At 50.0% G+C, this 21,528-nt stretch overlaps 2 protein-coding genes across 9 annotated transcripts in view; one reads left to right on the top strand and one right to left on the bottom strand.

Moving 5' to 3' along the window:
* The first annotated feature begins 2,169 nt into the window (after positions 1 to 2,169).
* On the top strand, positions 2,170 to 3,991 carry hexim1 (HEXIM P-TEFb complex subunit 1). The gene has a single exon (XM_079746570.1). It carries the CDS (start codon positions 2,505 to 2,507, stop codon positions 3,621 to 3,623), a length of 1,119 nt encoding a protein of 372 aa, XP_079602696.1. The 5' UTR covers positions 2,170 to 2,504; the 3' UTR covers positions 3,624 to 3,991.
* Positions 3,992 to 5,972: 1,981 nt separating this feature from the next.
* arhgap23a (Rho GTPase activating protein 23a) overlaps positions 5,973 to 21,528 on the bottom strand; it is a 37,753-nt gene continuing 22,197 nt past the window's right edge. For 3 of the 8 annotated variants that reach the window (XM_079746416.1, XM_079746422.1, XM_079746423.1), the window contains 17 exons: positions 19,806 to 19,961; positions 18,527 to 18,638; positions 18,388 to 18,427; positions 17,782 to 17,916; positions 16,744 to 17,052; positions 16,554 to 16,615; positions 16,187 to 16,302; positions 15,876 to 15,994; positions 14,728 to 14,880; positions 14,147 to 14,225; positions 13,779 to 13,852; positions 13,532 to 13,621; positions 13,138 to 13,263; positions 12,686 to 12,727; positions 11,938 to 12,034; positions 9,558 to 9,589; positions 5,973 to 8,544 (listed from right to left, as the gene is read on the bottom strand). In XM_079746416.1, the coding sequence (XP_079602542.1) occupies positions 7,051 to 8,544; positions 9,558 to 9,589; positions 11,938 to 12,034; positions 12,686 to 12,727; positions 13,138 to 13,263; positions 13,532 to 13,621; positions 13,779 to 13,852; positions 14,147 to 14,225; positions 14,728 to 14,880; positions 15,876 to 15,994; positions 16,187 to 16,302; positions 16,554 to 16,615; positions 16,744 to 17,052; positions 17,782 to 17,916; positions 18,388 to 18,427; positions 18,527 to 18,638; positions 19,806 to 19,961 (3,236 nt within the window). In that variant the 3' untranslated portion in view covers positions 5,973 to 7,050. The remainder of the gene's footprint in view (positions 8,545 to 9,557; positions 9,590 to 11,937; positions 12,035 to 12,685; positions 12,728 to 13,137; positions 13,264 to 13,531; positions 13,622 to 13,778; positions 13,853 to 14,146; positions 14,226 to 14,727; positions 14,881 to 15,875; positions 15,995 to 16,186; positions 16,303 to 16,553; positions 16,616 to 16,743; positions 17,053 to 17,781; positions 17,917 to 18,387; positions 18,428 to 18,526; positions 18,639 to 19,805; positions 19,962 to 21,528) is intronic. The other 5 variants (XM_079746417.1, XM_079746418.1, XM_079746419.1 and 2 more) reach the window with 5 other exon arrangements.

The raw sequence follows: 21,528 nt of genomic DNA, 5'->3' as shown, positions 1-21,528 counted from the left end.
CATTGTCATAATCTTAATCTGCCATAACCACGTCCTTCTTAGTCGTGTTCGGTGTGTGTATGTGTGTGTGTGTGTGTGTGTGTGTGTGTGTGGGGGGGGGGGGGGGGGGGGGGGGGGTAACCCTAAACCTAACCCATTGCATTTGCTAGAGACTCGCAAAGGTCCTTTACATTCAAGTTCCCAGTTCATCTGTTGTGATTGAGCCTTGCATTTGCATGATGGAGACAGGACCATCAGTTACTAGACACCAAAGTACATTCAGTTTGCAATAGTGGCTAAATGGAATTACTGTCCCCAACCCTGTACAATGCAACTGTAGTGGGTTTGCATGTGCGAGGGACACTCCTGCTACACATAAAAGGGACTTTATTCTGCACTGTCCTAGAACTACAGCTGGAGGCTCCATATATATTTTATGTATGGGACTAACCAATGGGTTAACTCATTTTGGCAATGAATCTTTCTTCAATTAATGCAGTAAAGCCTAAATTAATATTGGCGTATGCCTCTGACTATCAGGCTGTCGGCTTTATGACGGACACCTTAGATCAGAGACCGTCTATTCCCTAGAACTAAATCACTCATGGGAACGATCCGAAGAACAATTGAAATAAAAAATAAAAGCCTGTTCAGTCTGATTATCAAGTACAACTCGTACAGTGGTATAGACTGATCGACCCTTATTCTAGTGGAAAATATAATATAGATGCTATACATGTAAATACAGAGAAGAGAAACTAGTCTCTGGGAATTAGACTGGCCCTGCGCAAATATGGCCTATTTAGCTGCTACCTAGCTGATACGCTTTTGATCATTCCTTGACACGATTTACACCCCAACGCGTATTGAATACCGGAATGATTGTTCAACGAGTACATTAACTTATTGTCTTTGACTTTATTCACATAATAATGTAAACCAGATAGCCTATGCCCGTCCCATTGTAGCTAGCTAATGTTAGCATTGCTAATACGAAACCGCTGAATGCAAAACACTAGGAATTGCATCGCGTTTATTTCTATATGGGCGTATTCATAAAATGAAATTGCTTGTACGTTTAATTATCGATCGTTTTTTTTATTATGGGGTTTACTATCTCTATACCTTCACTGGCTAACCAACGTTTAGCCCACGTTAGCTGGCTAGCTTATCATTAGCAGACGACGCACAAACACTGCACAATATGTTGAGAGAAAGCTGCGCCATAACGCTTGGTCTAGAGTTTAAATCATATTTCTCTAGGAACAACACAAATATATATTCAGAAAGTGTGAGCCCTCCCGACCAACCCTTTAAAGCAGGGACTGGCCCTTTGCTGTTGTGTTCGAGGTCGCAGCTCAACAATAACTATCGTTTGTTTACGCCGCATAGTTACTCCAGCCCATTCGCAAGACGGTATCACTCCGCTCAACGGCGAACATTTTCACAATTAATAATTTCACGGTGGTTGGTTTGCTCGAATGACGGATATAACATTGACTTTAGAATAACAGAACGAATCGACGTTATCAATCTCGACCAAACAAACACGTAGTGTTGTTAACTCGTACAAACGGTTAAAGGGGACTACTTTCCCGAAGTAGAACGTCTTATTGTAGTCGAAATGCTGGAGGACATCTATCTTTGGTAACCCACGTATGGGTTTATTAACGACAGTTCAAGGTAAAATGGCTTGTATATGTAACAGAAATATATAGAACTCGTCTGCAGTCATATTGTAACGCAATTTTGTAATACATCGGTTGATTTTTCTATACTATGGTTTGCGAAACCCCCCTTTATTTGTTTTTTGGAAGTGGCCGAAAGTGCCCAGGGTGGATTTTCTCACGTGGTTACTATATTTTTGATCGACATCTAGACCGACCAATGAGAAAAAACGATAAGCTTAGCAACAGCAAATTCGTTGAATTGACCAATTGCTGGAGAGATGGGTGGGCTAGTATCGGCTGAAGATCCCAACACATGATTGGTTTAAACATGTGCCTGTTATACACTGTTTGTGGGGTTTGTAGTTCAGTCGGTCGGAGTTTCCTAGCACTTCATCAAAATGAAAACTACACGACCCATATCCCAGCTTGTGCTGTAAGCAACAGCATGCGCTCTGGTAGAGGCGGAGTCACTATATAAACGCGAGGTCCTTCTTCTTGAGCAGCATACTGGACACTGTTGTGGAGACGTAACGGTGTCTTCGGGTGGAAGATAGATATGGTAGTACTGAAATAGTTAACGGTATTTAGCAACAGTAGCACTGAAGAATCGTTTGGGGAACAACAATTAACTTGGTATTTAACTAATATTAACTTTTATAATAACGATTATTATCTGTCTAAAGTTAGGCTTAACTTTTCAAAGAAGATCAACAGCGTTAGCTTAAAAGAACAATATTTTTTTTTTGTTGGGGGGGGTGAAATTTTAATATGTTCAAAAAAAACTCCGAAGCTGTATTTGGATAGGGACGTCATTTGAGATGTGGTAAGACAAAAGACCCTCTACACAAGACCAGGATGACAGAACCAGCCAGTGACAAGAACCATCACCTGAAAACTTCAGATGCCCCATCAGGTGGGAGTGGACCCTCTTCGGAGCATCCGCCGACCAGTGACCATGCGGTCCCCGAGTCGGGCGATAGGGGGCGCCAGAGAGACCCCCAGCCCAAAGCGGAAAACGGCGCTGTGGATATCAACGCCGACAAGTTATGGCAAATGCGAGGCGGACAGAGGGAGGTGTGTCGAGCCCTAGCTGCCGGAAACTCTCTACCTAAATGCCCCGTGGCTGTCCAACACTGTCAAGGACCGGCCGTGGACGCGTCAGGAGACGGGAATTTTGCCGCACACGGCAACAGCGGAGACGGGCCGCTGGAGGAGACTTTGAGCCAAGTGCAGGGGGAGAGTGGCTCACACGTTGACACCGGCCCCGGATCAGATGCGCGCCTGGGCAAGAAGAAGCACCGACGCCGTCCGTCCAAGAAGAAGCGTCGCTGGAAGCCCTACTTCAAACTTTCATGGGAGGAGAAAAAGGCCCTCGACGAGCGGGAGACCGCCCGGGCTTCCCGGGTGAGGGAGGAGATGTTCGCCAAGGGTCTCCCCGTGGCCCCGTACAACACCACCCAGTTCCTGATGGACGAGCACGACCGAGAGGAGCCAGACCTGAACACCGAGACCGGGCCGAGGCGGCTCTCCGGCCCCGGTGTCCGCCCGGAGGACACCGCCAGCGAGGAGGACTTCATGGAGAACGAGGAGGAAGAGGATGACGGCAGCTGCGGTGGCAGTGACGGCATTGGAAGACCTGGAAACGCGGGAGGAGAATTCCTCCAGAGAGACTTTTCCGAAACCTACGAAAGGTACCATGTCGAGACTCTCCAGAATATGAGCAAGCAGGAGCTGGTCCAGGAGTACCTGGAGCTGGAGAAGTGCATGTCCCGCCTGGAGGAGGAGAACAACCGGCTGCGACGCAGCAGCACCGAGCCGGGGGTCACCGCCGAGAGCCCGCTGTCCCCCGGGGACCCCGCGGCGACCCGGGTCCGGGAGCTGGAGGGGGAGCTGGAGAGACTGCGGGGGCAGAACGACGCGCTCCGTCTGCAGAGTCTGCCAAATAACGAGCGAGGTCCTGTTGTGACTAACTGAGGGGGGCGGGGGTCATGTGTTTTCCTTTAATTGTTTTGTTATCCAATCGGTCCCGTGATTGAATTGCTTGTACACTTGTACAATTCATTTTCTATTTGGACCTTGCGCCATCTTATTCAAACTTTTCAAGAGGTAATGTAAATATTTACAAAAAAATAATATTCCTTTTATGAAGCGAATGTATTCGAGACTACGAAACTTTTTTTTTTCTCTCTCTTGTTAATATACATTTAAAAATACTGTCCCATTTTGAATCGATGTTAATGGTTGATTTTCAAAAAATGTAATTCAAGTGCAGCTTATTGGACCGGCTTGCAAAGTGTTTTGTTATTTTGCAGGAAAAATTAATAAATCAAACCTTGGAAGAACATTTGTGTTTTATTGGGACGCTTCTGCAAATATAGGATCATGCGTTTTGAAATGACCCAAAGATGGGCTGCAGAATAAACGAGGGGGATGGGAAGGCCTACTGTTCCCCATGTGCGAAAGGAGGACTTTCTGGGCCCATCCTACCAAGTCTGATCAATGTTATTGTCCTCATGTATAAAGCTACACGCGCAAATTATAATCGAGTAACATTTGTTCATTTGGGCGGGTTGGCCGACCGAATGCATTCAGTCTATACCTTAATAGCTAATCAATATATAATACGGTAGGCCTATATTTCTAAGTTGTTTGTGATGGGCGAAGCGTCGGAGATGAGTTCCTGTGCAGACAATGTGCAGGAGAAACTGGGAGGCGCATGGCCGCGTCGCCCCACTAGAGGGCGCCCTTTGTCTTGTGTTCACGTTGGGCACGACACACGCCTCTGAAGACTTATTAATCATGAATAATCGAACTGTCCTGTACTTCATTGGTTCATATGAAGTGAATTATATGCTCTAATATCTTCTGCTCGTATATGTTTTTGTTGTTGCCCTGATCCGTTATTAAAAGCACAGTACACAGGAAAAAGTCGTTTTCATATCAGATAGTTTTACTCAAAGCAATTCAAAATGTACACATTACAATATGTTACATATTTAGACAGTATTTACAAAAAAATCTTCCATTACAAGAACCAAAACAGTCACATTTCAGACGACTAACACAGCGAGTAGTGTGTTAACAGTTCGATTTTTCCATAACAATTTTGCAACCCGTCACACGAAACCATATGGTGACCGACGGTACCGACGCGTCTTTACAGTCACTTGTCACTTTTAAGTCTCGCGAGACTAACTTGTCAGGTGTACCATATTTGTATGACCTCAGCTTTTCTGTTCAACAAATGTAGCTGGGATAAACCTATGCTCCCCCAACCCCGTTTAGCAGCATCGGTAAGTAGCTGTTTGCGCCTGTATTATTGGCAGAGAGCGAGAGTGAGTGCATAGTAATGTACTTGGCTTGGTTGTGCTTGTAACATACTGACAGTCAGACCGCTTTATGTTCGATGCGCTACATAGCGTCAGTTGGTGCGTCAGATAACCGCGGAACTAATGGAGATGGAGAAGACCATGGCACCGCAAGAAAATAATAAAAAAAAATCCAGTATACAGGCACTTGTAGGACTAATCTTGAGGTAACTTGAAACAGAAATAAAATATTTTCTTCTTATCCCGTTTGGGGGGGCTTTTCTGACACACGCAGATCTGCGTGAATATTATTATTCCTTATAAAAATCCTCCCTGGTTGGATGTAAAGGACACAATTGTTTCCATGTACTGGAAATATGTTCCACCTGTGTTTTCGTGATGCCTGTTCTCAAAATCAAAAGTTGTGATTAAGAAAACGGTACATTACATGTGGATGCCTTATGTTCCGTCGGTGATCAATAGCAGTGGCTTCATTACAATGGAAAATAACGGAGTCGATTCTGGGTATGCAAAAAAAAAGAAGACATGCAAAACCCTTTCAATCTAATCATTGTATTGGTTGAAAAAAAGCAACGATTTTTCACAAGATTGACATGCTGTTGAATCATTTAACAAGTGCTATCGGACACATTATATCACTGAACCAAAAGCCATTCAAAGCCTGGCATAGAAAGGCTGCATGATTACTGAGGTAACAGTTTCACCTTGCATGTCATCGTCATAGTTTTTGTATTTGATAATGCAATATTTATATATTTTCTGGAACTAGAGGAGGGGGTTTTGCATAGTGGTGAGAATCAACCGGGAAGGCATCTGTTTATGAGATAAAGATTCAGGTTTTGTTTGTTACTTGCTTTTTGTCTTGTGTGTGTGTATGTGTATGTGTGTCTGTCTGTGTAATGCAACTGTTCAAGTAGCATATCAACTGAAAAAGATTGACCGTGCATGTGTATGCACCTTTTTGTAAACCATAACGAAATAACAAGGAGCAAAGTTAAAACAAATATAACATATTTATATTTACATGGTTAACTTACACAAGGCTTTTTACAAATGTTACAAAATAGTTAGACACAAACACCTGAACAATTAGACATTATCACAAACGTGGCCGAGCGAACACACAGACACATATAGACAACGTTAGTAAAAAGTACTCTCAAACAAGCTTTTTCTGTCAGCTCTGCATGTGTATGTGTGTGTGTGTGTCCCATGAGTGACCGTAGTACTTACTGTATTAAAGTGTCTGTGGTCTAAGAAGTAACAGAGTGGGAAGACTTGTATACAAAGCCAGCTCTGGCTACAAAAAAAAAGAAGGCTTAAAACCCTGCTTTAAAAGTAAGCCACTAAGACTCTGTGTAATCGAGTTGCGTTTCATTACTGCGTTGTGTGTCGCTTGATTAAGTAACGGTGTGTGTGCGTGTGTTTGTATCAAAGAGTTAGAAATAAACCGAAAGTAATGAATGGTGCGCTGTCTCTATTCTCCTGTCCCGGCTTTCTAAAGGATTCTTGGCAATAGGGAAATAGTCTTTTATTTTTTAGCTTGCTGCAAACACCGTACTCTGAGGAACCCGAAGGAGGTTTCCTCCCCTCCAGCACCTCACCCGGCTCAGGGAACAAACCTGATTTAATCTCTGGGATTCTGCTTGAAGCCGGACGGGAGGAAACACGACCCAGTCGATCCGACGACCGCGTGTGACTACGATTTCTTGGCTGCGTAATAGACTGCGACACTGGTTGTCGTCGCCCCTGTGTCCGAAACCCCCTTTCACAATGTTTCCGATTAATAGAGCACACGAAAATACAAAAACAAAAATAAAAAAAGTTAAAAAAGAACTGTTAATAAATACTTTGGCAACACTGGAACGCCCTTCGCCATGCTAAGAGAGCTGACCAAAACAAAAGAAGGGTGCGAGGTCGAGTCCAGACGGGTCCTTTGGTCCTTTGGTCTTCTCCCTGTCTGTGGACACCTCTGTACCTCAAGAGCCGGCGGTCCCCCGATGGAAGAGTCTGGGTCTGCGGCTCCGGGGAGTCAGGGGCTCGTGGGAGGGGTCCGTGGTGGTCCGGGGATCTCAGAGGTACTGGGAGAACCGAGAAGGAGGGGCTCTGCGTGAGGTTGGGGCGTCCTCCCCGCCTGGCTCCGGCTCCGGGTCGAGTCTCCGCAGGGGGTTGGGGGGTGCCGCCGGCTTGGCCAGGCCGGAGGCGATGGGGGTCAGGGGCAGGTCTCCGGTCAGCAGCAGGGGCCGCTTGCCGGTGGTCTCGGTGGGGGACGCCACCACGGTGTGCCGACGCCAGGCGCGCCTCTTGCGGCGCGTCTCGGGCGACAGCGGCTTCCTCAGGCCCACGATGCGCAGGTCGTCGGCGGAGCCCAGGAGGCGGGCCCTCACCTGGTCCACCAGGGAGCCCCGCCCCTGGGCCTGGCCGCCGGAGGGGGCGAAGGAGGCGGCCTCCCCGGGGGCCGGCGAGGCCAGCCGGGCGGGCGCCAGGCGCAGGCTCTCCTGGCTGCTGCCCGACGAGGGGTTGGTCCGGGAGGGGTCCCGCTTCGGCCGCGGGCCGCCCTCGGCCCTGTCGGGGCCCAGGGCGTCCAGCAGGTCCATGGAGCGCGCCTTGGCCTTCTTGCGGGCCAGCGTGTCGCACTGGATCAGCCGGTGGGAGTTGAAGGAGGGCCGCGAGTGCAGCCGGTGGGCGGCAGCCGAGGAGGACGAGGACGAGGGGGTGGTGGAGCTGGCGCCGCCCTCGCCCCTCTCCACGGGCTCGGGCGTGGGCGGGGCCAGCAGCGGCGTGGGGCTGAGGATGGGCGGGGGTGACTTGTAGTGGGTGTAGAGGAAGCTGCGTTGTGACGCCGCCGTCGCCGCGGGCGACGCGGGGGACGCGGGTGGCTGGGCCTCGGCGGGGGGCGTGGCGGCGGCGGGCACCGGGTGCTTCTCGGGCCGCTCCTGGGTGACGGAGCGCGAGGCGAAGCCGCTCTCGTTGTCCGTCTCGCTGACCAGCTCGCTGTTCTCGTCGTCGGCGTCGTCGCCGTGGGAACGCAGGCTCCGCCCCAGCGTGGACAGCGTGGAGTAGCCCGAGACGATGGAGCGCGCGTCGTCCGGCGATCGCCACGGCGACCCTTTCGCCCCCGCCCTGTCCTTCTCCACCTCCTCCACCTCCTCCTCCTCCGTCTCCTCCTCCTCCCGGGGCATCGAGGCCCCCTGGCTCCGCTCCTCCACCTGCGTGGCGAGGGGGAGCGTCTCGCCCGGCGCGTCCGACACACCCGCCCCCCCGCTCTCCTCCGTCACCTGTACGATCGTTTGGAACGCCTCCCGCCTCCTCGCCACGTCCTGCTCCCCTTCCTCCTCCTCCTCCTCCCCCTCCTCGTCCTCCTCGCCCACCGCCCGGGGGGCGGTGTCCCCGGCGGGCGACTCCGCCTCCTCGCCCTCCTCCGACTCCACCGATTGGCTGGGTTTGACGGGCTCCTGCTCCGAGTCGTCGTCGGTGCTGCTGGCGACGCGGCGGCCGTGGCGCTTGCGGCCCGTGACGGCCGACATGATGGCCAGCGTCAGGTCCTTCTTGGAGCCCCAGGACATCTGGGAGAGGGAGGGGCGGGTGAGTGGACCGTCGCTGGGCGGCGGATTTAAACACTGTTTTCTATGTCTTCTAAAAAGGGCGTGGCCATTGGAATCTTTCTAAGTGCGAGGATATGCGTCCTGAACGCGTGAGACGCTGTGTCTCTTATGTTTCTTCAATGCTGTATTTTATTCTGTGTTTTATACTTTTTGTTGTGCGAGTGTGTATGTGAGCATTGTTTTAGAGGCTGCACAAGTTCATTTCGTTGTATGGATCTACGGACAAATGAATGACAATTAAAGTATATTCTATTCTATTCCATTGGACGTTTTAAAGGAACTAGTTCAAGATGTCCCTAAACTATTGAACGTCAACCCAAACGAGGTAGTCCCCACCCAATAGACGATTTTTTAATTCATGGTCGGGGATATAGTACCAGAATGTTTCATAGACGGTACTTGGTAATCCCACTTATTTAACACTTGCATTTCTCTTCATTTAAATCTAGATTTGGACCAGGATCAATCTGAAACACTACCATGTAATAACTTGTTTTTGGCTTTACTTTGTTGCTGAAAATATGCTCATTGTTGTCACGTGGGAGGTCTACAAACACAGGTAGACACAGTTGATGAACCTAAACAATACCGAGCCAATCACAGCAGACAATTAGCCCCGACTGTGCACACTGTCCTATCTACCACAGCTCTGTACCGTCACAGTGGAATGCTGGGTATTTATTTAGCCCTTTATTTGACAAATGGAGGACAACATGCCTTTTCCAATTTCAACATTACAATGTTAGAATAACATCATCATTCATAAAAATGGCGTCTTACTTTATTGCACTGTTTAAACTGGAGGGGATACTGAGAATGAATGATTGTCTTGATACACAGTTTAATTGATTCGATTAAATTGCCAGTGGAGATAAATGTATTCATCTTGTATGGACCGGAAAAAGCCAGCGTGTGTTCCAAGGGAAACATCTAAATCCAGCCCTTCTACCCCCCCATCTGTGGAGCCTCCTTACCTTGGATTTAGCACCTTCACTATTGGTTGAGTCTGTCGGGGAGAAGGAGAGAAAAACAGATCAGACCCTGAGCGTGCACGTGAGTTCAGGGAGGGTGCACGGCAGAGGTGGGCACAGATAGGTTTGGTCCTGTTTTTTCACATGTTTAACTAGCATTGTTGTTATTGTCTGTGTATTTTTACGTGTACACCTAGTGTTGTTAGTTCTATGTGTTTTGACATGTATTACTAGTGTTCACATTGTCTTTGTGTTTTCAAATGTTTAACTAGTATTGTTGATTTGTCTGTGTGTTTTCACATGTATATCTAGTATTGTTGACATTGCGTGCGTATTTTTACATGCATAACTAGTATTGTTTACATTGTCTGTGTATTTTACATGTATATCTAGTATTGCTGATATTGTCTGTGTATTTTTACATGTACAACTAGTATTGGTAACGGATGTTGCGGTGAAGCCAGAACTCGTTGCCCCACTGAACAGCATGTGGTCAGGGTGTTGATAAAGCAAGGCATGTTCGGTAAGAGGCAGAGGAGAGTCTGTATTAGGAAAACCACGGCACGCGCTGATGACATCACGGAAAAACACGACGTTCACAACATCACAACCAGCGAGGAGAGGCGGGGTGCGTGGTGAGAAGCGTATGAAAGCAGAAGGGATAAAAACAAGTTCAGGGGAGCTAACTCTTTCCCTTACATCGACACAAAACACTCTCTTCTTCTGTTTACCTTTCATATCCATGCATAACCATATGCCAGGTGGAGGGGTGAGAGGGAGAGTGTGAGAGTGTGTGTTTGTTGTTGTTCTGTGTGTGTGTGTGTGTGGGTGTGGGTGTGGGTGTGTGTGTGTGTGTTGTTGGTCTGTGTGTGTGTGTGTGTGTTGTTCATCTCTGCTTGAGTGTGTGTTGTTGGTCTGTGTGTGTGTGTGTGTCAGAAATGTTGTGTTGTGTGAGTGTGTGTGTGAAAGTTTGTGTGTGTGTATGTTTGTGTGTGTGTGTTGCTTGCGGATGTGTGTATGTACTTGTCTGTGTGTGTGTGTGTTGCTTGTTTCTGCGTGAGTGTGTGTATGCGTGTGTTGCTTGCGGATGTGTGTATGTACTTGTCTGTGTGTGTGTGTTGCTTGTTTGTGTGTGTGTGTGTATGCGTGTGTTGCTTGTCTGTGTGTGTATGTCCTTGTCTGTTTGTGTGTGCGTTGCTTGTTTGTGCACGTGTGTGTATGCGTGTGTTGCTTGTTTGTGCGCGTGTGTGTATGTGTTTGTTGCTTGTCTGTGTGTGTGTGTGTGTGTTTCGCTTGCCACCCTTAAAGGCAGCGGGTGAATAGGGATTTTGAGGGTGGGTGCGAAATGTCTCTCCCTCCTCTCTCTGACTAACTGAGTACTGCTGTGTGCGCACCACAGTGTCAGATACAAGGGGCGAGTGAGAAGAGAGAGGCATGGGGCAAACGCTCTACTCTGTTCATTCATTCAGTCGGTTGGCTGGGTGGCAACAGAATGGCACTGGCCTTCAACGCAGGTGGAAAGGGAGACGCAGGAGTGCTGATATGGGTGTGTGTGTGTGGGGGGGGGGGGGGGTAGTGATGGGTGGCGATAATGACCACACACACACACACACACCAAACACAGTATGCAAACCTCCACTAATCACTTATCTGCTTCCCTGGTGGGGGGGGGGGGGATTATGTTGTTGCAGCGCGTGTTCATTTCTCACACAAAACAAACACTTTGGGTTTGGCAACGCTCACGCAAGCACAAACACACGCACACGCAGACGGCCGCGGTGGAGGTGGTGGTGGTGCCGGTGGTAGTGGTGGAGGGAAATGGGGGTGTGGTGGTGGTGGTGGTGGTGGAGTTAAAAGATCCTACCGAAGAGGCTGCTCCACAGGGTCAGCTGAGAGAGAGAGAGAGATGAGCACGGAACAGAAGAGGAAAGATAAGCAACAAGGCAGGAAAACAGCTGAGAGAGAGAAGGGTGGGGGACGGGCTGTGAGTGCACCACAGCCCGGTGGCAATGCTCTGCAGCCAGCTGCACGTTGATGGAGGAGGACGTATGAGTCTGACGGATCATCCTGCAGAATCCATGGAGAATTGGTCCAGTACGGGGAGGGGGGGGGGGGGGGGGGGGAAGTGTACGACGTTCAACTACCGTGGTGGTGGTGGCCTCGATGCTCTGGCTTCCCTGGGCCTTGCTGGAAGTACCCTTGAGCAAGAAGCCTGCCCTGACCCCCTACCTGCTCTTGTAACACCTCGAGAAACTCACTGACTGGGTTGGACGAAAGCTCAGGGGGCCGAATGAGAATTGGGTTGAGAAATAATCAGCACCGCAATCTAAACGCGTTCCTACGTGTGCCGGAGCGAGCGTGGTGATTGGCTGGCGTCTCTCACCCGATGCCTCCCCGAGGTAGGCGGTCCTGCCGATGTTGGACAGCAGGTGGTCGATGTTGGGGGCGGGCTGCACGTCTCCCGTCTCCACTGGCGTCTGCTGGGGAGAGGTTCGGTCTTATTGAGTCAAGGCAGGGGTGCTTACACACACACGCACGCACATACGCACGCACGCACGCACGCAAGCACACAGTCACACACGCGCAAGAGTCCATAGTTCTAAGCAGTTAATGATACTTGCTTGGACCGAGTTAGCATTTGGCTAGTTAATGGTTAGCCGTATCAATGGAAGCAGGTGAGATAGACTAGCCATGTGTAAATACTAAGAAGGACTTCTTGGATTCACTCAGACTGCGCTCTGGTGCAAACAGCACTAGGGGTGAGGTCACACCGTGGCGGGCTGCAGAGCGATTAGGATAAACAAACTAACTCTAAATGTAGCTCTGAAGCAATCAAGGTGCCTTTTTGATGTTATTTGATTCACTGTTTACAAAGACACAAGGGAAATCGCAGAAATATCTTTACTTTGGCAAGGCTGGAAAAGTTTCATCTCGAGCTGAATCCATCGATTTTGGCTCACGCAGTATAATGGGAACTCAGTGGACGGGAATGCTAGGCTGGTTGATGAATTGTGCATCTCATTTGAACATGGTTACAGGGAAAAATAACCTTAAAGCTCCAAAAAGATGGATTGTTCCTTTAAAAGTTACTAAAATGTTTCCCTTCGGATGTTTTTCGTTCTGGAACCTACCTTGTCGTCCATGTCCATCTCATCAGTGAAAAACCAGATGTACTGAAAAGACACAAGAGGAGACGTTTGCGAGATAGATAGAATCAGACTAAAAGGACGAGGAATCCCACAAATGCACATACAGCATGTGTAGATACAGAATGTATGAGACTGTGGGTTTGTGATGTGTATTTTGAATTGTCTGGGAACGTGTGTGTGTAGGTGTGTGCGTAAATGTGTTTGTGTGTGTGTGTGTGTCCTAATGAATGTGTGTGCGTGAATGTTTGTGTGTGTGTGCATGAATGTGTGCGTGAACGTGTGTGTCTGCATGAGTGTGTGAATACGTGTGTGTTTGCATGAATGTGTGTCTGTTAATGTGTAAGTCTATGTGTGCATGAATATGTGTATGAATGTGTGTGTGAGCGAATGTGCGTTAATGTGTGTGTGTGTGTGTGTTGGAGCTCGTCTCTCACGTGTTGGATGAGTGTTTCCACGATCTTGTAGCGGTCAGGCATGTGTGTGACCATGTCCGTCATGTTGTCCTCAGAGGTTCGAACCAGCGTGGGCCCGAACACCAGCGCCAGGTTCCTGGGCTCCATCTGCACACACACACACACACACACACACATACACAGACACACACACACACACACACACACACACACACACACACACACACACACATACACACACAGACATTCCCAAACACACAGACAAACACATGCGCACGAAAACACACACACACATACACACACACACACACACACAACACACACAGATATAATTATAGTATAATATCATGTGATATTTACAGTACATAAACGCGAGTGAAGAGGTCTGAGGATGAGGAGGACCTGGGACACACACCTTGTTCTTATCAGAGTGGTCCGCCACTGTCTTCAGGTGGCCGATCAGGAACTTGAGCGTGTGGTAGTAGTAGTCCGGCAGGTCGCGGATCTGAGGGAGAACCACAAGGGATGTCAGCCTTAAGGGAACCTGGCCTATAAACCTGAGGGTTTGTCTCCGCCTCCACACATACACACTCCGGCCCACTTGCCCGCCCGAGTGGGGGCCTGTAACTGGTTGGACTGGGCCACTTCAGAGTGTCGCTCACCAGTTTGTTCATGGTCTTCAGCCTCTCGGAGTTACTGTCCAAGCGGTTGGCGTCGATGAAGTCGTTATACTTGTCTGTGGAGGCAGGGGAGAACAGGCCCGGACGTCAATAACCCCTTCATTTTGTTTGGATGTTTCCAGTGTTACGGATGAATGAATGCAGTTAGGGACCTTGCTGTGGTGAAACTCGTGGTGGGGGCCTCAGTGTCAGTTTTACATGCTTTAAGTGTTGTGAATGAATGAATGCAGTGATGGACGTCGCTATGGCGGCACTGGCGTTGAACGCGTCACTCTCAGTGTTTACATGTTTTTGTTGCGAATGAATGAATGCAGGGAGGGGCGATGCTGTGGTGGGAGTGAAGGACTCACCGTCGGTGAAGACGGGCTCGGGAAGCTTTCGGAAGAAGGACTTGAGCAGGCTGCTCACTACGTTGAGGTCCTGCCACTTCTAAGGAGGGGGGGAGAGCCAGTCAGGGACAGGAATGTCAACAGCTTGCGTCGGTATGCCGACAGCAAGCCATCACGTCTTACATGGAATTACATCATGCTCACACACACACACACACACACAGCCGTACATAAACAAAAAGACACACACACACACATTCCCGCACACACATTCATACAGACACACGCACACACACACATTCTCGCACACACGCATGCACACACACATGCATTAACAATGGGTATCAACTCAGTGTTGACATATCTGAAGTACACAGCATGGCCTGTGTGTGTGTGTGTGTGTGTGTGTGTGTGTGTGTGCGCGTGTGTGTGTGTGTGTGTGTGTGTGTGTGTGTAAGTGTGCCTATAAATGTTTGATTGGTTCTTCGTGGCTGTGGGTGTGTACAAGTGGAGCGGTGTGTGTGTTTGTATATATATGTCTGAGTGGAGGGATGTGTGTTTGTGTTCTATGAGCATGTGTGTGTGTGTGTGCGTGCGCGGACCTCCTCGGTGGGGTTGATGTCCAGCCCCTTGTTGAGCTGGTCCTGCAGCGTGGACACCATGGCGTTGTTCCCCGGGACGCGGTAGATCCCCGTGTAGTCCAGTCCCATCTCCTCCACCAGGCCGCAGCAGATCTCCACGATCAGAGGGATGAACTGCAGGGAGAACCGCCCAGGAATTAGAATCAGGATTCACGATTCTGGATTCAGAAATCATGGACCTGGATTCATGTTTCAAGATTCTGGATTCAGGATTATGGCTTCATGGTTCACGATTCCGGTAATGAATTATGGATTCTGGATACACAATTATGGATTCACGATTCTGGATTCACGATTTATGGTTAGGAATTCTGAATTCGGGATACAGGATGCTGGATTCACAATTCCGGATTCACGATTCATGATTCACGGTTATGAATTCTGGATTCTGGATAAACAATTGTAGATTCACGATTCTGGATTCATGGTTCATGCTCAAACAAAGAATGAGGAAGCGAGAGAATACACAGCCCTTGAGGCTGGGTGTCAGTCCTGCCTCATAGGAGCGCCATGTTCCTTCCTTTAGGTCGGTACACATGCCTGCAAAACACGGACTGACGAAAGAGTATCCTTGCAGGAATGCGCGTATCAATATTTATAGTGGCTAGCTTTCAAGTCTTCCTTCAAAGGGTGTTGCTCTCGCTGGCTGCTTGGGGTTGGACGTGCTACGGTGAGGGAGAGCTATGCTACTGCCATCGACACCCCAGACCCGGTGATACTCCATTGATGAGCCATTATATAGACGGGTGGAGACACAGACAGCATCATCTGCTCTCTCTGTGTATCTCAGATGCTGCAGGATTGGTTTGGCTGAGGAGACGGCCATGTGTCATGCGTACGCCACCATCTGTAGTCCCTGTCACAGTAAATTGATGGGATCTTTGCGTAGAGGCATTCTCCTAAATGCTAACAGATGTACAAAGGGACAGTGTGTTTTCACTTCTCAATAACATGTGGGTTCCTTTACTCTCTACTCTACGCTCTCTTCACCACGTAGCCAATCAGGAAATAACGAAACGATTACAAAGCACAATAGAAGCCATTGGCCCAGCTCCATCTTGTGGGTGGTGGGGGCACAGGGTACGAGGGGGGGGGGGGTTCCTACTAACCTTATTGTTGGCTCCGGGCTGGCAGTCCTCCAGCCTCACCCCAAAGGCCTTTGGCCCCGACTTCTTGGACTTCTTGATGATGTTGATCCCCCAGGGAGACTTGGGGGGGCTGCTCTCCTCTGCAGGACGGCGGGGGGGGGGGGGGGGGGGGGGGGGGGCAGAGTGAGGACAGAGAAGAGTTAGCAAAGTTTGCGTCCGCTAATCGCACTAACAGATCCCCGCCTCCGGCAACATGACTTATCAAGTCAAGCAGGAAGTGAAAGAGAGTAAAACCGCCAGGTTCCCTCTGACTTTAGGTAGCGGCGACTGACCTTTGCCCTCTGTCTTGGGGGAGCGTGGCGCCCCGGCGGCGTTGTCCATCTTGGACAGGAAGGGAGGCTTCAGGCGCGTGGCCTTGGGGGATGCGTCAGGCTTGCTTCCTGTCGGGCTGCAGAGAGAAAGGAGACACAACAGCTCAGATAGAAACTCGCTACGGCAGAGGACACAGAAGGAAGTGGGTGGTGTCGTAAGTCACAGGGTCAATGGAGGGGTGAGGAATAGGTAGTATACAGAAGGGGTGAAGTAGTAAACAGTATACACAGTCTAACAGGGTCAATGAAGGGGTGAAATAGTGGATACTCCACACATTGTCACAGAACCCGTCGGCTTGGATGAGGGGGTGAGGGGGCGTGGCCTCACCTCTGTTTCCTGTAGTCGTTGAGTTTCTTGCTAATCAGGGCTTGTCTGGAGAAGCCAAACTCCTACAAGACAACAACAACAACAAACAGAACAAAAACTGTCACGGAAATCAACTCGGCAAACGTCGCGCAGGCACAACCGTGCCAGGCGGGGTTTCTGAAGGGTCAAAGGTCAAAGGTGAACCCCTGACCTCGTTGTCGGTCTTGCCGTTCTCCCGGATGACCTTGATCCAGGCCAGCATGTCCTCGCGGCCGTCGGCCTGCAGCAGGTACTCGCAGAAGTCCTGCGTGGTGAGGCGCAGCGCGTGCTTCCTCTTGGTCTCGCTGTAGGCGATGTCCACAAGGCAGCCCCGGATGCTGATTGGCTGGTCGTCCTCGGCCCCGCCCCCCACGGTGGCCCCGCGGAGCACCGCCTCCCGCTTGTCCTTGTACAGGAAGAGCAAGTGGGAGCGCAGCACCGAGAAGACCCGCCTCCACGGACGCATGCCGCCGCCCACCTTCTGTTTGGGGTCGGCGGGTGAGAGAGAGAGGGAGAGAGAGAGAGAGAGAGGGGGAGAGAGAGAGAGAGAGAGGGGGGAGAGAGAGAGGGGGAGAGAGAGGGGGGGAGAGAGACAGGGGGGAGAGAGAGAAAGAGAGGGGGAGAGAGAGATGGAGAGAGAGAGAGAAGGAGAGAGAGGGGGGGAGAGAGGGGAAGATGGAGAGAGAGAGGGGGGGGAGAGAGGGGGAGAGGGGGAGATGTAGAAGGAGAGAGGGAAAAGGAGAGAGAGGATGAGACAGGAAAAAACAGTTAGTTGTGAATTTTAAAGCTCATGAGCTCAAGCTCATTATTTTTCTGAGAATAATGAAGACAAATAATATGATGGTGAATTAAATCAAATTCTTCCCTATTAGTGTTACTATGTTGCTGCCAAGAGTCATAACTCATTATCATCCCTCGAGTAAACAAACATCAGAGCAGAGAGAGAGAGAGAGAGTTTAAAGAGAGAGAGAGAGCGAGAGAGAGAGAGAGAGAGAGAATGAAACAGAGAGAGAGAGAGAGAGCGAGAGCGAGAGAGAGAATAAAGAGAGAGAGAGAGAGAGAGCGAGAGAGAGAGAGAGAGAATGAAGAGAGAGAGAGAGAGTGAAGCAGAGAGAGAGAGAGGCAGAAGGAGATAAGGAAGGGGAGAGAGAGGCAGAAGGAGATAAGGAGAGAGAGCCAGGGGAGTGTGCGTGGGGGTCCTGCGGCCCACCTTGCCCTTCTCGGTGAGGATCTGTTTGTAGTGCAGCCAGCCCTCCCTCCGCACGTCGCTGTAGGTGGTCGTGCCCAGCTCAGAGGTGGAGTGCCGTTTGCGGGCCTCCTCCGCGGCCCCCAGGTTGTCCAGAGACTGCGGGGAAACAAAGGCACCACGTTAGGGTCACGTCCAGGAGCTCGTTCTACTGGGAGGGGGGCACTGTAGGGACAAAGACACCACGTTGGGGTCACGTTCAGGAGCTCGTTCTACTGGGAGGGGGGACTGTAGAGACAAAGACACCACGTTAGGGTCGTTCCACTGGCGGGGGGGGGGGGGGGGGGGGGGGGGGGGTGGGGGTGGACTGTAGGGTCATTGTTTGGGGGGTCGTGTATATTGATTCAATCTTGAGTGAATATTTGAATATTAGTTGAGTTCATCGAAAGGATACAGTATTCTTGTTGCATTTACATTAAAATTGGAAACCGACAGTACAGATCAAAGTTTAAAGGGTTAAGAATTGTTGGGCCACATATGCATCATGATAAAAAAAGAGCTAAAGCAAATACCGGCCAGCGCTCTGAATATGTTAAAAACGATCTTTGATAGTTTGGAAGGACTACATACCCCATCTGTGAAGAAGCTCTTGACCCTCTTTGGAAGCCTCCTGTGGAGCCAAAGAAACAACACCACGTCAATCTCAACTCTCGCTTTAACCCCACTGGCCCTGAGTATTAGCCCCGCCCCCCCTTTAGTGAGTACTCACGAGAAGACACGCCCCTCCTCCCGGAAGCTGTTGAGCCCCTCGTCACATGACTTGGAGCGCTCCGTGGTGATGGCTAGAAGATAGGAGGAACGGCGGCTGGATTTAATACTGCCTGCTCAGCGAAGAGTGGACGGGATGAGCGAGAGACAGAGAGAAATAAAGGAAAAAACGAGAGAGAGAGAGAGAGAGAGAGAGAGAGAGTGAGAGAGAGAAAGGAGGAAGGGAGAGAGAGAGAGAGAGAGGAGGAAGGGAGAGACAGAGAGAGAGAGAGAGGAGGAAGGGAGAGAAAACGAGAGATGAATAATGTTGATGTAACAATCATCAGCATGGATGATTCTGGAATGAAAAATTAAACATGAGTGGAGGGAATGAAGGGATGGGAAGGCAGGGATGGGTGGTTGGTGAATTGGTGATGTTAGGGTGAGGGGGGGAGGGGGGGTGGTGCCTGATCGGGTGGTGGAGAACGGGTGAAGGGGTGAGGTGAGTACGATAGGACGACGCATTGATCGATTGACAGGGATGGGCTGCATAAGACTGCCAACACCGACATGCACAAAGAGAGAGAGAGAGAGAGAGAGAGAGAGACAGAGAGAGAGAGAGAGAGAGAGACAGAGAGAGAAAGAGAGAGACAGAGAAAGAGAGAGAGACAGAGAGAGAGAGAGAGAGAGAGAAAGAGAGAGAGAGAGAAGAGAGAGAGAGAAGAGAGAGAGAGAGAGAGAGAGAGAGAGAGAGAGAGAGAGAAGAGAGAGAGAGAGAGACAGAGACAGAGAGACAGGGACAGAGAGAGAGAGAGAGAGAGAGAGAGAGAGAGACAGAGAGAGAGTATTGGCAGAACTCGGACCATCATGCATTTTAGGGGAGTTTGTATGCCAACCCTGGATCAATAACCCTCGGGTTCAAAGGCAAGGCAAGACATCGTGCGCTGGTCGGTGACAGGGACCCACTCGGTGTGAGAAACCATGCGGGGGGCGACCACATCCTCATGCTCATGACGACACTGACGCATCAATTAAAAACACGGAAAAAACGAAAGTAACCCCAGCCATGCAACGAACCGCCACAGAAGGACATTTCACTTAGGGAACACAAAACGCACCGTGCGGCGTCAACACCGGCCCTCATGCATTACTAAACCCCACAAAGGCAGGGCAGCGGACCGCATCCCAACCGGGCCGGATCCGATGGCGCTTGCAGCCAGGCATGCAGGGGAGGAGGAGAGCGTGGGGGGGGACGGAGGGCAAACACGCTTAGTGTTGGCCCCGGCGACGGGGGCACTCACTGCAGTCGTGGGAGAAGACCCTATCGTGGGGGAAGGTAAAGGCGCGGGGGGCGGGGCTAGTGACCACGGCCGGGGCGGAGCTCAGGCCGCCGGACACCACGGAAGAGGCCGGAACGTGGCGCGCACGCAAGTCAACGCTCGGGCTGGTCGGCTCGTCTGTAAGGGGGGGGAGGAGGGGGTTTGTCAAGAGAGAGCGTCAGAGGAGGGTCCCACAGGAGAGGGGAGTTGAGTGGAGGAGGAAGAGGCAGGTGGAGAGGGAGAGGAAGAGGAGGAGGAGGAGGAGGAGGAGGAGTTGAGAACCACTGATGTTAAAAGGACACCATGGAGGAGGTGGGGGCAGGTTGGTAAGCGTAATCCCACCCGCTGGAGATGTCAGCTGCAGCTGGCCGCTGACAGACATGAGTCCACACTCGGAGGAAAACGTGAGTACGTGAACAGAGAGCTGCACGGCCAATGAAGAGGGGGGATTACAGAGCATAAGGTACCTGATGGGTACTCCTGAATACACCATGACCAGGGAAAACCATGGCCAACACACCATGCCATGTTTACGAAACCTGGAACAGCATACAGTATATATATAGATAGATAGATTGATATTTCTGTAGATATATAGACATTTACATAGATATAAATATATTTATACAGCTATAGATACATTTATATAGATATAGATATAGATATATTTATATCTGTAGATATATTCATATAGATGAAGATATATTTAGATAGATATAGATGATTGTGACGCTAAATATAATGTAAGGTTTAAGCTGTACCTGTGTCCACTTCCATGAGAAGAGCTCTTGAAAATGGAACAGATTTTACGAACATGTAGTGTTTGGTTGCCGTAAGGTTTCACTTCTTTATACTTATGAAGCCTAAGTAGTGAAATGTACATGGTGTCGTGGAAAGGAGATAGCGATCGACTGGTGGTTATAAACTCAACATCAAAATGGTGATTCATACATCCTCAATCGTTCATTCACAGGGCGCCAAGAATTAACAAAGACAAATGCATTTCCGCCGTTAATAATTCAAAAGCCCTGAGTGGCAGAACAGGATATGAAAGTGACAGCCTACTCAAATGTACGCCAACCTGGTGTAGAGCTACGGAACACAAACCGGCACACACACACACACAAAAACACACACACAGGCACGCACACACACACACGCACACACAAGCACGCAGCAACAAACACACATTTCTATTTCAGTTCAGGGAAAAAAAAAAAAGCGAGTGAGAAGACGGCCCCTATCATCTCTGTGTCACTATAGTCCTCCATCGTGTTCGCTCTTTCACCACCAGAGGGCGGTAGCGTTCTTACATTCTCGACGCAGACGATTCTTCCTCACCCCACTCAGGTTCCTGAACCGGCCCAACCTCACGCGACACGGTGGCCCAGCCCTTTTGGTAAAACCCGGCCCCACGGTGTGGCTTGAGGGCTCCTGTCACACACTACATCGTTTCCGCTTCATTTCAGGGATGTTTCCAGTTGATTTCACCCCCTCGTGAGTTCTCGATGCAGGCTTGCTTGTCAGGCTCGTCTGGATCGACGGTACAACATGGCCTCACTCTGTCTGTACACACACTGCTCACGTCGCATCGCTGTGTACCTCCCTCAATTCAAATGAATACTTTTTCAGTTTCTCTGTCTCGTCATCTCCCTCGCTGCCATCTCCATCTTCTCCCACTTGGGGGAGAGGGGGGGCAGGGCTG

Source organism: Pollachius pollachius, assembly GCF_949987615.1.
Source record: "Pollachius pollachius genome assembly, chromosome: 11".
Lineage (NCBI taxonomy): Eukaryota > Metazoa > Chordata > Actinopteri > Gadiformes > Gadidae > Pollachius > Pollachius pollachius.
This window is presented reverse-complemented; position numbering and strand designations above follow the sequence as displayed.

Excerpts from the sequence above, each read along its gene's own strand:
- hexim1 (XM_079746570.1), top strand. The coding sequence starts at position 2,505 with ATGACAGAACCAGCCAGTGACAAGAACCATCACCTGAAAACTTCAGAT.